Raw genomic sequence first — 16,914 nt, 5'->3', positions numbered from 1 at the left:
TCCAATATACACATAAAAGACTCAAAAACCAAATAAATTAAGTTTTACGGCTAAGTAATGAGCTTTCTGACATGTTCCCGTGGCGTCAAAAGCAAATCTCCCAACATTCTTGTTTTACTCAAATACTGTGAAATCGAAATGTAACTAAAGTATTAAAAAATTAAATATTTTGTGGAACAAGATGAAAAAGCAAAACCTCAATGTTGAAGAGCTTTTACGGATCAGATGTTGAACAAATAAATGAATCTTATATGAATTATCAACAGAAAAAAAGGAAAAAAGAAAACACTAAAAATTGGACTCTACATTCATTTTTTTTAATGGGCATCTTTCTCAAATCAACATTTGTCTAAAACTAAGGGTACTCATTATTGGATCCAATGCTAAGTGGAGAAGGAATGTGTTCAGGTTGTCTCCCTGGTTTAACCCATCTACCATATTTGTTCAGAACAAGTCCCTTGAATGGCTTTTCGTACCAAAACTCTGGGATCCTTAGTTCCTTTATCAACATATCAGTTGTCTTGTTCACCAAGGCAACATCTCTTCTTGCATTCCAACGAAACTTTGATGTCTTGCTAATGTATCCATCTAACAGATGGAGGTATGTCTCCAAATTATGAGACCCTGTATAATCAGGATCTCGCCTTAAATAGGGTGACATGTGCGCATCAAGCTTCAATTGTGTTCCGACGTGCCTGAAAATCCATTTCAATCTTCCAGTAACTGTTGTAAACTTGTTAAGAATGGTGTTAAGTATAAATCCTGGCAATTTTGGGACTATATCTTGCTTAACAACAACCCTTAGTGTCTTGACTCCCAGTTCGTTGAGCTTCTCCTTGAAATGTATGTTTCCAACTCTCGGTGCACCGAAAGAGATGACACTAATGAAGAGGTCAGGGAAGTAAGTTGCAGCGTCATAGGCGTTGAGGAGTGCCAAGGCACCGCCAAGGCTATGGCCACAGAGTGTCAAGCTTACTTCCTCACCTGTGTCTCTGAAAAATTTAAAAAGCCTTCTGATTTCTTCCATGACTTGTTCTGATGCACTCAGCTTGTTGTACCTTGTATACTCACCCTTGGAACCGTAGATGCTAAGGAATCCAAGTTGGACCTTGATATTGGTTTTTCCAAGAGGCTTCAGACTTGTTTTGAGGTCAGTGCACCACTCGGTTGGAGCCACCGTGCCCCGCCATGCCACCAGGATGTCTCTCCTCCCAATTCTTGAGGTTTCGGCATCATCACTGACTGCAATGTATCCCATCCAGTTGGAATCCTTGCTCCAAGTATGATAAGACCTCTCGAACCATTCAGGAACATCGACATGGGACATGGCGTAAATGTACTTGGTAACCTTGTAACCATGTTTAGTAAGGCCTAGTTCGTCAAAGAGTTTGTGCCGATTGTATCTACAGCTTCCACAAAACTCTGATAAAGGATCAAAGTCAAAAGCATCGTAAGTGGCTTCAACGAATTCTCCATACTTGACAATCTCACGCCTAAGCCAAGGGTGGAGAGGCTCAATGAGACCATCCCAATTGTGCAAACCATGAAGCTCACGCCATCTTGTGGATATATTCTCCATTGGGGCCATTGGGGACTTTGTAGGAGTCATAACATCACCTCGGTCGATGAAATCTGCTGCTGTGCAAGGCAATTGAATGAGTTGCCCTAACGGCATCGTGGGACGAAATGTCTTTTTCTTTTTCATTACATGTCGAATTGGCCTAATGACAGCCAGATCATGATTATGAAATTTCAGAGTTGAAAGTCTGTCCAAATTTGAAGCCAGCTGAAGATGAAAGCGATGTCTCAGAGTGGATTTCAAGGCTTTTTTGATACGCTGCCAAGCAACATTAAGCTTCAATTTCCATACCCTTCCGGTTTTAGGCTTTTCTGTTTTCTGCCTCGTGACATTTCTCAATGGTGACAATTGCATTTTCTCCATAGAAGGGGCTCAAATAAAAAGCTTGTAATGTCTGCAATTAAAAGAACTGAAAACAATATGTTTCTTTTCTTCCTTTTTTGGTGAATGAAAATGTATGTTCGATCGATGTAGATATCAAATGCCATGGAATTGAATTGTTTAAATACTGATTCTGATTCAGAGAACGGAACTTTTCAAAGTACACCTTTGGAACAAACAGCAATAATTTCTTCTGGGAACCTTCTAAGTTCCAAGCCATCGAAATCTCCATGGTCAATTATTAGACTTAGTTTTCTTCTCCTATTCCTCACAAGTCTATTGGAGACTGAATCAAACAATAAAAATTTATACAAGTCCTTAACATTTATCGTTAAGGGGTTAACCTTATAAGAGCTGTGGCTGCTAACCCTTGTACAAGAAAAGAGATATAATTGGTGAATGTCAGTATCTCACCAATGGCAGCTAACCTCATTCTCCAAATTTCTTCTTTTCGGGTTGCTTGGGTCAATTATAAGAACTGTTGCCCTGGTTAATATTATTAAAATATTTAACCTCATGCTAAAAAAGAAAGTGTCTGGTCGTCTAATTCCAAGTTGGCCATATTCAAGAAGTAGGAATTTATTCTGCTTATGCATGCTTGGGACCTTGTCTTCTCAAGCAGTCTCAACTGACCATAGGTACGGTATGGACCAAGTCAAGTTTGTTAATGTTAAATTTTTTACAGTATTTTTCAGTTTTACTGACATGAGATCTCGATACGTGGAATTTCGTCGGCCTTGGGGTTTGTCATTTAAGGGACTCTAACTAGCTAGTATTTGGCATTCATTAATTAAGTACCATTTTATAGTTAAAAAAAATCAATTACTATTAGATGCTTTGTTAAAGAGTATTAATGTTAAGAGGTCCCGATATAGAAATTGGGGAATGTTAATTAATAGTTTTTCATGTTAACCAAAAATGGGTTATTTATAAAAAAATCATTGTTTAAAAATAAAAAAATTATAAATGATATAATTTAAAAATTAAAATTATTATATGTCACATTTTATGAATGGTTATAAAAATTAATTGAATTAAATTATAAATTAATAAAAAAAAGTAATGTTCATTTTCAAATCAATGATTTACTATATTTCTCATTGTGCTACTCGTACCTTAGATTATATGGAGATATGGCGAAAGAGAGTTGAATTTAAGATATTTATTAAAAGTTTGCATTTATTGATAGATATAAGTCAAGTGATATTTGGTATGAATGCTTGGAGCTTGAAATTAGAAGTTTGATAATGACATGGCTCACTAACCCAAGACTTCATTGAAAGAGTCGTTTCATGTTGCATGCATCTGGATCCACAAAAAAAAAAAAAAAAGCATTCCTTTGAAAACACGACTTCTTCTCCTAGCCCCACCCATCCGTTTTCTAAAGAAGAGAACTGGGGGACACTTAGAAGTCGGCCGACAACTGTTTTAGGTGTGTCGTATCCTTATCCTGCTCCTCCCAGCCCAGGGATATCATCTGTAAAAGTTAGCAGACCATGCGTTAAAGGTAAAACCTTTATTTGTATAAGGGAAATTATTATAAGGAAAAGAAGAAATCTAGCAATGCATCATTCATGTTTAGATACTGACTGATCCAAGGAAAACTTGAACAGATCAAGTCAACCTACTCAAAACCCTTTCGGGAGGAACTAATAATGAATGTTTTCTGTGGCGTTTTGGATGGCTTTGATTAATAATCATCCAACCCCTACGTACGTTTCTGTTTCTTCTTTGTCATTTACGTTATTATAATCATCTTAATTTCACTTATCTCCAAAACCAAATATAGTCACTTTCAATAGCCTAACTGCGGGGTACCTTTGAGTTAATCATAAAATAGATGCTACCTGAAGCTCAAAGACAACTACGTAGGTAGCTAAACTCTCTACATTATTTTATTACAACAATAAAAATACAGATATCAATGTTAGTAGCTAAATTAATAAATTTTTTTATACAAATAATATCTCAGTATAAGAATAAGAAAATAAATTATAAATATTAAGATTTAAATTTCAAATATATTCAATGTTATTTTTAAAAAATAAATATATAAATCTATTAAATTAAGCTCACATTAAAAAAATTTTGCATGCAAGAGAGATAAGTGTGCATGAAATTATTTTTACTTCCAAAGCGAATACAACAAACACGAAAAATCAATATCACGCGTTTAATGTCAGCTTCTACTCCAAAATTTGCTCTTTCTAAGTTCCTTTTGCCTACCTTTCCTCCATTAAGTATTAACCATTGGCTCCCTTTGACCACATAAAAAATAAGAGTCAACATTTTAATAAGCCAAGTTTGAACATTTTTACTATTTCATTATTTCCAAGTTTCAAATTCCTAGCTTATGTCAGCGTCGGTGTTAGAACTTAGAAACTGCGAACTGCCATATAATATATATGTATAAATAAATAAATAATATATATATATATATTATATCCTCCGATTATACAATTCCTCTTGCAATTGTAACCGTATTAATCTCCGCAAGCATCAAACTTAGATTTGCTAAGTGTTGGTGTCAAGTTTCGACTTAAGGATACTCTTGTAAATATAAAAAAAATAGTTAGAGGCAAAAGTAAATAGTATTTTTTACATTTATATTTGAATACGTAAATCAGTAAAGATAAAATCGACAAAAAAAAAAAAAAAGAGAAAAGTGAGAAGGATAAACCTGCCTTCATGATGCTTGAGTTTTTATATTTATAGTTAAGTTAAGGGAGACCATAAAGAAATAATTAGGATAGGATTGAGCTAAGATGGCATTAACCATGTCAAGTTAAGTTGACACAAATGACAAATATGCTCCTAGTTGTTTGCTATAGGTTTTTAAAGGAAAAAAAACTATTATACCATTTTGACCATCAAATACCCTTAACATTCTATCATTTCATCAGGCGATCTAAATATCAGATCGTTAAATTTATTATCGACATCTTTGGTGTGGGACAGATTAGCTAAAGGAACAAATTAGCATGTTGGCTTGTTGAAGGCCAACATTGTAAGGGGGAGTCTGACTTGACTTTTATCCAATCTTACGTGTGTGTTTTGGATTGAATGCATAATAGGTTTAAAGGTTTTGAAATGATAATTGTTTGGGGTGATTTGAGATTAGTGCTTGAATATGTTTGGCCATTATGAGACTTGTATTTTCTTTCAAAAATTTATATTTGACCCTCTATTTTGGACCCTGAAAGTGAATCGGGCTCTCGATTTACCCCTGATAGCTATCCAATTTAGATGGCCCATTATGGGGTTCATTAAGTTGGCCGATCTAATAGTTTTAAATGAGGAAAGAAGTCGTTTGAGTGAGAAAATTTAAAGCAAAAAGATGAAAAAACATCTACCTGCTCGTGCTTTGACGTGTGGCACGAAATGTGTCCTCTATTTGGTTTGCAATGCTTATATATAAATGGTTGGTAGGGCTTCAGCTTTTCATCTTTTGCTTTCTTTGCTCTCAATCCGACCTAAAATTTTCGATCTCAATAGCTTTTCATCCTTTAAAGCTTTTTTTACACCCACTTATGTATGTATTTTTAATTATGTCCTCTAGTATGAGTTTTGAAGAGGTTAAGAGTTATAAGGTAAAGGTAAGGGGAGGTCAGCGAGGATAACAGGATGACGACCTGATCCCTTCTATTATTGAGGGCCATAACTATGCAAAGACGGCTTATTGGTTTAACTCGATGTCCGAGAAAAGATAGCAATGGAATGAAAAGGATGCTTAAGTAAGAGGCGAGCAAGTTTTGAGCATGAAAGAGCTATGTGCTCAGATCGACTTCGAACTTCAACATCCACTTGCTTTTTTCGTCTCTTAGGTCGGTCCATCTTCTAGGGCCAACCTTTTTTCCTCTTTGGCCATTTTTTCTTTTGGGGTTTGATCTCTTTACCTCCTGCCATTTTTACTCTCTCCTTTAATCAATTTTTTTGGACATCTTGTCATCTTCTAAGGGGTCTTCACCTTGTCATTCTTTTTCAAAGATTGAGCTATTTTCATCCATTGCTCTTTCTCTAGATCTTACTCTCACCCAAATGTCAAATTCTTTTGACAAGGGGGTTTCGAGGAAGAACAAAAAAAAAAAAGCACCTTGACCAAAAATAGTACTGAGAGGATGAGAGTTTTGTAAAGCAAGATGAACTTGTCGAGGTCCCTGTATATATTCTGTGTGACATCGACGTGATCTCTAAGGATGTGATGAACGAACTAAAGGGTAGGGTAAATATAGAAGACTATCCTAACATATGCTGGGCATATAATGTTCGTGCTCTGGTACCACTTTTTTTTTAGAGAGGGATATAGTATAATAACATTGAACTTTTTAGATTGGATTACTGATAGACTAAAGTCACATCGGCTCTACGTATATTAGGATTCGTTCGTGATCGGTTTGAGGTTTTTACTTCATTCTTTATTCATTTCAATTTTTAATTTCTACAACTTGACCATCACTCAGTTCACCCAAAATTTTATTCGGTACATAGTCACTTTTATTATTCTTTTTCAACAACTAAATATTCTTCCTTATCTCTATCTATTTAGGGAGTTCTTCACTCTTAAAAAAATCTTAATGACAACAAGTGCTTTTATATCACAGCTCAGTCAAATAAAAAACTTCTTATCGATTGTTCAAGCTCAATAAAGAATTAAAAGTTATTTTTCCTATACCTTAAGAAGTAAAAGGCAAATAAAGATGATGAGCTCAAGATTGAGGCCTATGAAATAAGAGTACACTCGACTCCTTTGTGGATGTATCGATTGCCTTCTCTATCCTTGATCTATTAGATCGGGATAAAATTTTAGATTTTACATGTAAGGGGAGCTCATCATCGATGCCCACAAGCTAACCTCCTCGAAAATGATAAACGAGATAAAGTATTAGGATAAGTTTGAGGTAACCTTGTAGGGTTTTGTTTTAAGTTAATTTTTTATCTAATTGTTAGCTCGATTTTGTAGAGATGTTCGATAGTGATGACTTTGATGTCTCGCTGTACCAGCATACCTTGAGGCCCAAAAAAAAAAAAAGATCCAACTCGAGGCCCCGTCCCATAAAAGAAATAAGGTGGTCAACACCTCTATGCCCCGCACTCCCCTAAGTTGAAAGCTAAGGTAAGTCGAGACCTGTTCTTTATATCAATGCTGACATCACCCCCTATAGCTAAAAGATCATAGGTGGAGACCTTTTCCTCTACTCCTAAGAACTCTAAAGCTAGGGTGCTAAGGTCTAGCTCAAAAAGAATATTCGTAAGGTTAAACTATGCTCTAATGATAACCTCATCTCTAACCGCGATATTGCCAAAAGATTCTGTAAGGTCGTGGTTTATTCTTTTAGTAAGTATCTCTTAACTTCAACTCGATTTCTTATTATTATTATTATTATTATTATTATTATTTTAAGTCTAAGGTCTTTTCATACAGTCCAAAAGAAGTTCTCACTTTAGCCTATAGAGAATAGTAACCAAACCTTCCATCATGTTTATCTTACCATAAGGCATATGTTAAAAGTTGAAAAGGATATAGTTTCCCTTGTCAAGAAGCACAAAAAGAGCTCAGAAGCATTAGGCAATGTCGGGTCAAGCCTCAGCACATCCCATAAAAAAGAGATCGAGCTAAGGAAAAAGGTAGATAAGCTAACAGTGAATCTATGAAATAACAGGTTAAGCTATGAAAGAAGGCCTTACCCGAATTTATGAAAGAACAGGTTGAGCTAAAGCTTAATGATGCTCAGGCCAAAATCGTAAGGCTGAGGTCTGAGTTGGAGGCTTGAGATAAAAGGGAAAATGAGCTGAAGGTAAAGGCTGTGGAAGAGTACAAGACCTTTGATGAATGTTTTCGAATAAAGGTAGTGCTTTTTAAAAAGAATGTACTTAATGCCTTATAGTTGGCTAAAGTTAAGGTACAGTTCAAATTCTTCTTTTTCAACCTCGACCTCTCTGATATTGACATTAATAATATCAGATTGAGACCTTATCTAAATAAGCCCGATGAGGATGAAAAAGAGGAAAAAAAATAAAGATAAAGCCTTAGAAGATGAGCTGGAGGTCATTCTAATGATCGATGAAAAAAATGTGAAGGTCATCGAAGATGAGGTCATCCCTTATGCTCCTACTGATGAAAGTACTCCCTCAACTATTACCGTTACTGATAAATAAAATTTGTAATTTTTGATTTTGTAATTTTTTGTGAGAGGTCAGCTTTTTGTAATGACCTCTCATACCTTAACCGATGTATTTTGTTATAATGGAAAAGAAACACTTTCTTAAGTTTTAGCTCATATTTACCATTATTTCTTTCTTATTTACACAAGTTTGAGAACGATTAACCAATCTAAAAAAGGATAATTAGACTGAAGACTTATATAATTACTTAAATTAGATGAGTATAATTACAAGTTCTAGGTTAAATTTTTTTAAATCACTTAAATGAAAGCTCACTGGAGATAATTTAATTCACGTGTTCACATATAAAATAATACAAGTGTGAGCTCGATTTGAATCGATCTACTAGTACTAGATTTGATTTACATTTCACATCTTTGGGATGACAGTGCTATTCATAAAATAATACAAGTGTGAGCTCGATTTATATTGAGCTACTGATAATAAATCTTTAAATTATTTATGTTTTATGTCTTTAAGATGACATTGTCATTTAGATCTTATAATTTGTAGGTCACATCATAAATGATCTCTTTAATAATATATGATCTCTCTCACATCGGGGTCAATTTGTCGCATCGATCATCTACCCGTAAAGCTTTAATTTTTTTAAGTACCAAGTTACCCTTTTTGATGTGCCTACACCTAACCCTCTTATTATAATAATTGACTACCTTTTGTTGGTAGGCTATAATCCATGTTAGGGCTATGTCTCTTTGTTCTTTGGTGAGGTTGAGGTCAGTCTTAAGCACATTTTCATTTTTTTCTTCCAACGTCAATTCAACTTTTAAGCTCGATAGGTAAATCTTAATCAGCACTACGACTTCTGTTCTAAATGCCAAGTGAAAAGAGGTTTCATCAGTGGGCACCTTCGTGGTCATCTTCAGGGCAACAGAACTCCTAGTAGCTCATTGACCCACTTTTCTTTTGCCCCATCAAGCTACTTTTTCAGATATTTTAATATTGTCTTATTTTAGCTTCATCATACTCATTGGACTGAGGGTAGGTAATTGACGTGAACCTGAGGTCAATATGAAGATTTAAGCACCATTCCCTAAACCTTAGATTTTTGAATTGTTTGCCATTGTTCGTTATTATAAATTGAGATAATCTGAATCTACAGACTATATTTTTTCACATAAATTTCTTAACTTGTACTTTTATGGTGATGGTTAGGGTTTCAACTTTCAATCATTTTGTGAAGTAATCTACTACTATTAAGATGAATCTCTTCTAACTTGTGACAGAAGTGAATGGTCTAAGGACATCTATCTTCTTTGCATGAACATTCGTGGGTTGATGATAGGAGTGAGCTTGGTTGAAGAGAGATGTTGCACATAGGTAAATCTCTGACACTTGTCATATCTCTTCACCAGTTCAATCGTATTCCTCTTGATGATGGGCTAGTAATAGCCTTGCTTCAACACTTTATAAGCCAAAGGTTGAGGTTCGAGCTGACTTTCACATATTATTTCATGGATTTCTCACAAGATATACTCTGTCTCTTTTTTATTAATACATCTTAAGTAGAGTAGGCTAAAAGATCTTTTATATAATTTTTTTCGATCATTGTGTACCTAAAGGCCTTTTTCATAAGTGTTTTAGCCCAAACTTTTTCATCAAGTAACACTTTCATGGTCAGGTATGTTTTAATTGGCATCATCCAAGTTTTTTTTTTTTAACTTATATCACGAACTTATCCTTAGTACTTTTTATAAGCTAGTTCTTTTACATAAACTTGGTTTAGACTTGTCATTATTGCTCTTAAAGCCAATTTAGACAGAAAGTTTACTTTTGAATTTTTTGACTTTGATAATCTCGACTTTCTTGAAACCAACTACTAAGGCCAGCATTTTTATCGAGATACTTTCAAATTTCATCTTTTTGAGCTCTGAACTCTCTATCTATCCAACTAACCACTAGTTAAGAGTTGCTATAAATGATTATATGTTGAACATTTAGCTCAGTTGCCAACCTTAGGCTGGTTATTAATGCCTTATATTCATGTTCATTGTTAAATACCTTGAACATAAATCTCAAAGCATATGGGTACTGTAGCCCTTTAAGGTTGATCAGAATGAAACCAACTCCTTTGCCCTAGCTTATAACAGATCTGTCGATATAGAGCTTTCAATCATCCTTATCTAGGATCTTATCTTTTTTTCCAAACTGTCTTTTCGATTATACTAAGGTACATTTTATGCTGATATTTGTCAGCACTTGTAATTTTAGTACCAATCTAGGTAAAATGTGTAGATCAAATTCGTTGAGCTCTATTATCCATTTGATTTACCTTTTTGACATTTTAGGTTTTTGTAAAAATGCCTCAGTGGCTAATTGGTTAAGACGTGGATCATATAGGCTTGAAAGTATGGCCTAAGTTTTCTGGCCAATATGATAATGGCATATCCCAATTTTTCTATGCCGTTGTATTTAACTTCAAGCCTTATCAATACTTTGCTTACATAATAGATTGATAATTGTTTTTGTTTTTCTTCTTAAACTAAGATCGAGTGATAGCATGATTTATGCTAGCTAAGTATAAGTACAATGTTTCATTAGTCTTTAATTTAAATAAGACAAGCAAAGAGGATAAAAACTTTTTAAGTTCATCAAAACCTTTTTGGCATTGGGGAGTCCATCTGAAGTCAGATACATTCTTGAGAATTTTGAAGAAAGGTAAACATTGGTCGGCCTATCTGGACATGAATCGACTAAGCACGAATATTTTATCTGTTAATGTTTATACTTCTTTTATCGTGATCAGCACCTTTATTTTTAACATCATTTGAACCTTTTCAAGGTTACTTCTCTCCTTTTTTAGTTGATCATATAACCAAAAAACTTACTTATTGTAATCTTAAAAGCACATTTGCTTGAGCTAAGTTTTATATTATATTTTTTCAAAGTGTTGAAAGTTTATCTGAGGTTCTCTAGATGCTCGTTCAAATTCTTGCTCTTAAATATCATGTCATTTACATATACCTTTATGTTGTGGTCGATCTGATCTTTAAACACCTTGTTTACCAATTTTTGATAGGTTGCCCCTGCATTCTTTAATTCAAAATGTATGACTTTGTAATAGTAAAGGCTTTTCTCAATAATAAAGGTTGTTTTATCCTTCATCTTTTTTTAATATTTTAATATGATTGTAGCCAACATAAGCATCTATAAAGCTAAGAAGGTCATACCCAGCACTATCATTTACTAGCCAATTTATACTAAAGAAAAAAAAAACTATCTTTTAGGCAACCTTTATTCAGGTCATTAAAGTCCATACACATTCTTCATTTTTTGCTATGCTTTTTGATAATGACCACATTGGCTATCCACATAGACCTCTTTGATAAAGTTAGCTCATAATAATTTATCAACTTCTTTCTCAATGACCTGTTGTCTTTTGAGGGTAAAAGTGCTTTTCTTTTGTCAAATTGGTTTCACCTCAAGATTAGTGTATAGTCTGTAGACCATTACTTTAGTATCAATTTTGGGCATATCAAACAGTGTCCAAGCAAATAGGTTGGTATTATTTTTTATGAGTTGAATCAGTTGATTTTTATGCTAGAACTTGGCTCCAATCTGCATGTATTTTTTAAGAATGTTGTTCCAGAATAGGATTGTCATGAGATCTTCAATCGGTTCAGATCAGTTTACATCTGAGTCTGATCTTTGATCAATTATCTCTTTTTGTTCAATTAAGTTAAATCATTTCCTGTGAAAATAGATCTCAATATGATAATTAGTATATTGAAGAACTTGTTAAACATATTATAAAAGTAAAGTATATTCTTTATTAAATGTGTTTTGGCTGACGTGTTAACTCGGTCCAAGTAACATCAAACTGTTTGCACCGACTTAAGAGCTCAGTCGTTTCTAATGTTGTCTCAACAAATTTTAAAAATGAAACAAAATTAAAATTTTCAAAGCTCAAGAGCTCAATGGGGCTTAAGAGCATGCTTTTTTTATGTCGGTCTTATGTTTTATGCTTTTGTTGGTGATTTTTTGCTTCTTCTTGGTTTTTTGTGTTAGCTCTTCTTTGCTTTCAACTTTGGTATTGGCTAAACTACCTGTCTGTTTCCTAATTCTACCTTTCATTATTATGACGTAACACTACTGTACCATAGATTGATCTTTCTAAACTTCTGTAACCCTTTCAAGTGTTGGAAATTTCACTTTCAAATAGGGAGCTAAACCTATAAGTTGCATAACAAACTAGCTGGGTCGGCCTAATATCATGTTATAGGCAAATAGGATATCCACTATCATAAATTCTATGACTGAGGTAATTATCTTTGGTTTAGTCCCTAAAGAGATCAAAAGCTTCATAGTTCTTCTTATGGGCATTTACTCATTCTCAAACCCCACTAATGTGATGGTGATCAGCTTTAACTAATCTTCGCTAATCTTTTTTTTTTCAAACAACAATAATACATGATGTCGGTCAAACTCTCATTATCAAATATGATTCTTTTGACCATAGAGTTATACACAAAAGTTGTGATCACTATGGCATAGTTGTATGGGTGTTATATTCTTTCCAAATCTTTCGAACCAAATAAGATCGACTTATCTCTCTAGTGTTTTTCTTTTTTAGTGAAGGTGCCTATTACCATTACCATGCCTAGGTTAAATTTTTTAGAGCTACCTCCTTAATCACATTAATCACCCAAGCAATTGGCCTACTATTATTAGCTTAGCCATCTTATTGATTCGATTTTTCTCCTTAGGCAACCTTTCTATCTTGCTCTATTCTTCTCTCTCTGCCCTAGGTAAGCATTCTATGGTTTTGTTTGTAGTTAATTCTAAGTTGGTCTTGTCTTCTCTGTCTCATAAATCTCTTCAATTGACCTCATCTTATTAGAGCTTCAATCTCATTTTTTAGGTCGATACAATCTTTGGTATTATGATCGATGTCCCTATGAAATGCATATTTTTTGTTGAATACCTCATTGTGTTTTGTTTCAGTGGCTTAGGCCATCTAAGGTCGGAATTTCTTTCAATTTGCATTAGAATCCTCTCAAGGGTGATATTCAATGTAATATAACTTTTTCCCCGCTAAGACTTCTAGTTCTATGTTATCTCCTTTTTGAAGGATGATCATAGAAATCTTTGACTTTTTTACGATCTCTCACCTTGACCATTGAGAATGGGAGATGGGCCTCTTTCACCTCAATTTATTTTCATTATAGCTTTAGCAATAATGTATTTTTATGTTATTAGCAGGACATCGACCAAAATTTTTGATGGTTTTAACGATAATGTCAACTTTAAATGGTATTTCTTATTGTTGAGTCCACTTGTCAGTGCAGTAACAATTGCCTTTTATTCTAAGTTTTTAACCTATAGAGCTTCCACATTAAAACACGTGACATAGCTTTTCAAAGTTTCATTCCGCCCTTGGTGAATTGACATCAAGCTTAAGGTCGTTTTCTTTACTTTTCGGCTACTTACAAATCTAGACACAAATGAATGGCTGAGCTCCTTTAATGTAGTAATTGACCTCAGCTCTAGGTTGCTGTACCAAAACCAAACTATGCCTTTTAACGTAGTGGCTAGACCTTTGCACATTAAAGTCTTGTTTGTCCCTTACATCATCATGTTAGCTTTATAAAGTTTCAAATGATCAAAGGGGTCGAAAATACCATTGTATGTCTCCAAGGTTGGCATTTTAAATCTTTTGGGAGGCATGGCTCTATCAATTTCTTCAATAAAGGTTGAGATATTTAGGAACTTGAGCTCATCCTCAAATGTCACTACCTTCATTTTCAATTCTTTTTTCATGGCTTGCATTCAAGCTTTCAAATCTCTGTTCGATTGAAATTCATGGTCTATTTGTTATGATTTTTAGGTTGTGGCATGTATGAAATTGTGGTTGGGGTGGTGATAGGTTGGGTTTGTATGTTCTTCTTTTCCGAAGGTTGAGGAGGCTTCCGCCTCTTCATAGCTCGGTTGTCCGACAATGGCTTCTCGATCAAGTGTGATTAAGTCCAGAACTTTTGAAACTTGTGGTTGGGTTATAATTTACTCATCTGTTTGAGAGCTTGTATTTGTTTTGTCAGGACTTGGAATTATTCTATGATCGATCCCCGCCTATAGTTGAGCTGGACAGATAGAATGTTGGCTAAAGTGAGTCTCTGTTCTAGCCGAAACAGCTTTCTCTCTTTTCTCTTGGGTTTTTTTTTTCTTAGTGGCATTGTTTTGTGCTCGACTAATACGATATGTCCCCTACTTGATGCGTCAAATGTTGGTGTTGAGCTCTGACCTAAGGGTATTTCTGTAAATGCAAAGGAGAAAGACGATTAGAGGTAAAGGCAAATGGTGTTCTCTGCATTTGTACCTCGACGCGCAAGTCAGTAAAAATCATACCTACGAAAAAATAAGGAGAAAAACAAGTTAGTGGGATGAATCTACCTTGTGTCTGAGTTTTTATATTTATAGGTAAACTAAGGGGACCATAAAAGGACAATTAAGATAAGGCTGAGCTGAAGTGACACTGACCATATTACAAATGATAAAAATACTCTTGATTATCTACTGAAGGTTTTGAGAGGAAAAAAGATCACCATATGCTTTTAACCATCAAATGCCCCGAACACTAGGCTACTCAAAAGTTTTTGCTACCAATTCTTAATATTATACCATCAATCATGGCCTTATCAACAATGATCTATAATCATCTTCCAATCACTCTCAGCACCGGTGGTAACCGGATATCTGCCATCCCTGCCCCTCGGGAAGTTTTTTTTTATCACCCCAAAACTAATAAGACAGCGAATAAGGGTGCTCGACGTCTGCTCAATCACTATCAAACCTTCTCCATCTCCATATTGAGCCCCCCTTCTTCTAGGAAAAATCATCAACACTCCAATTGGGATTTAATTAATGGAGAGAAACATAATACCCCCACAATTTCTCCCAAGGAGTTGATTGCTGATAAATGGCGTGACATTCATGGTTCTATGGATTGGGACAATCTTTTAGACCCCCTTCACTCTTGGCTATGGCTAGAGATAGTCAAGTATGGAGAGTTTGCTCAGGCAACTTATGATGCTTTTGACTTTGATTCCTTCTCGGAGTATTGCGGGAGCTACAGGTACAATCATAACAAGCTTTTCGAGACATTAGGCCTTAGTAAAAATGGTTACAAGGTGACCAAGTGCATCTATGCTATGTCACACACTGAAATGCCACAATGGCTGGAGAGGTCACGCTTAATGGACGCCTGGAGCAAAGATTCCAACTGGATGGGTTACGTGGCAGTTAGCGATGATGAGGAGACACATAGGATTGGACGGAGAGATATTGTGGTGGCTTGGCGGGGGACGGTGGCACCATCCGAATGGTATGAGGATTTTCAAAGGAACTTGGAACCAATAGGGATTGGAGATGCTAAAGTAGAACATGGATTTCTTAGCATTTACACTTCCAAGAATGAATCCACAAGATACAACAAGTCAAGTGCTTCGGAGCAGGTCATGAAAGAAGTGACAAAACTGGTGCAATTCTACCAAGGAAAAGGAGAAGAAGTGAGTTTAACAATAACCGGGCATAGCTTGGGTGGTGCATTTGTCACGGTCGAGACTTAAGCTTCGAACCCGCACGGCTCCTGGACCTGAGCATGTATTCATCTAGTGTCCCAGATGAGCCTACCTACCACAGTTCACACCCTTGTGAGGTATTGTTCGCTTTGGCCACTCTGACTTTAGGGTTTTGTCCTACAAAATACGTCTTACAAGGAAGAGTTGGTGTGAATCTTTTTATACTCCAGTGACCCTCTTATTATGTTCGATGTGAGATTCGAAACTTTTCCTTAGGTCCATGACACATTGGCTCTGCTAAATGCCTATGAAGCTACAATCAATCTTCCAGGCCTTCCTGTTAGTGTGATTTCCTTTGGTGCACCTAGAGTTGGCAACAGTGCCTTCCGGGATGAGCTTGATGAATTAGGAGTTAAAACTTTAAGAGCGGTAGTTAAACAAGATTTAGTTCCTAGAATGCCAGGGATTGTTTTCAATGAGAGTTTACAAAGGTTTGACGATATAACAGGAACATTGGAATGGGTTTATACACATGTTGGAGCTGAACTGAGGCTGGATGTTGATTCATCACCTTACCTCAAGCGTGGATTCAATCCATTGGGATTTCATAGCCTTGAGACTTACCTTCACCTTGTCGATGGGTTCCTCAGTGCAGACTCTACATTTCGATCTGATGCTCGTCGGGATATTACCTTGGTGAATAAAGTATGTGATATGTTGGTAGATGAACTAAGGATCCGTCAATGCTGGTGCCAATTGGCTAACAAAGGATTGGTTCGTAATGAACATGGCAGATGGGCTAAACCAAGAAGAGAACCTGAAAACATTCCCTCACTAACTGGTGAAGCACATGACCACACTTTTAGAATTGAGATGCAGGAAAGTTATCAAATGTTGTATTCAGGCTAAAAACATGGCTAATATTGATAAAAAAAAATGCAAATATACTTCCATTTCTTTTTAAAGTTAGAAATTAATATCATTGTATCAAAAATAAATACAAAATACAGACAAGTTTAATACAAATTACTTCCAGCGCACTGATCAGGCAGTCAGGACTCCAAAAGAATATTAGTGCTACAATAAACAAACATGTTTCACATGACTTGACACATTCCCACCAAACAAGGACTAGTTTATTGCGACCAATTAAACAGAGACAAAGAGCATCGATGTATGCAGAATTTGTGCTACAATTTCCTCTTAAAACTCAAACAATACTATACTCCTAGTAGATGCTAACAGAAGCTTAAA

The 16,914-nt window shown here is 35.3% G+C and overlaps 1 protein-coding gene and 1 pseudogene across 1 annotated transcript; one reads left to right on the top strand and one right to left on the bottom strand.

The window, feature by feature from the left end:
* Nucleotides 1–104: 104 nt before the first annotated feature.
* Nucleotides 105–2,037, bottom strand: LOC111318656 (phospholipase A1-Igamma1, chloroplastic pseudogene; annotated as a pseudogene).
* Nucleotides 2,038–14,714: 12,677 nt separating this feature from the next.
* Nucleotides 14,715–16,585, top strand: LOC111318654 (phospholipase A1-Igamma1, chloroplastic-like). The gene is made up of 2 exons (XM_089755621.1): nt 14,715–15,686; nt 15,948–16,585. Exons 1-2 carry the CDS (start codon nt 14,770–14,772, stop codon nt 16,567–16,569), a joined length of 1,539 nt encoding a protein of 512 aa, XP_089611747.1. The 5' UTR covers nt 14,715–14,769; the 3' UTR covers nt 16,570–16,585.
* The last annotated feature ends 329 nt before the right edge of the window (nt 16,586–16,914 follow it).

The sequence above is a fragment of the Durio zibethinus genome, chromosome 26 (assembly GCF_047325235.1).
Source record: "Durio zibethinus cultivar Kanyao isolate XHJ-2024 chromosome 26, ASM4732523v1, whole genome shotgun sequence".
Taxonomy (NCBI): Eukaryota; Viridiplantae; Streptophyta; class Magnoliopsida; order Malvales; family Malvaceae; genus Durio; species Durio zibethinus.
The sequence above is the reverse complement of the archived record's forward strand: the minus strand, read 5'-3'. Positions and strand labels throughout refer to the sequence as shown.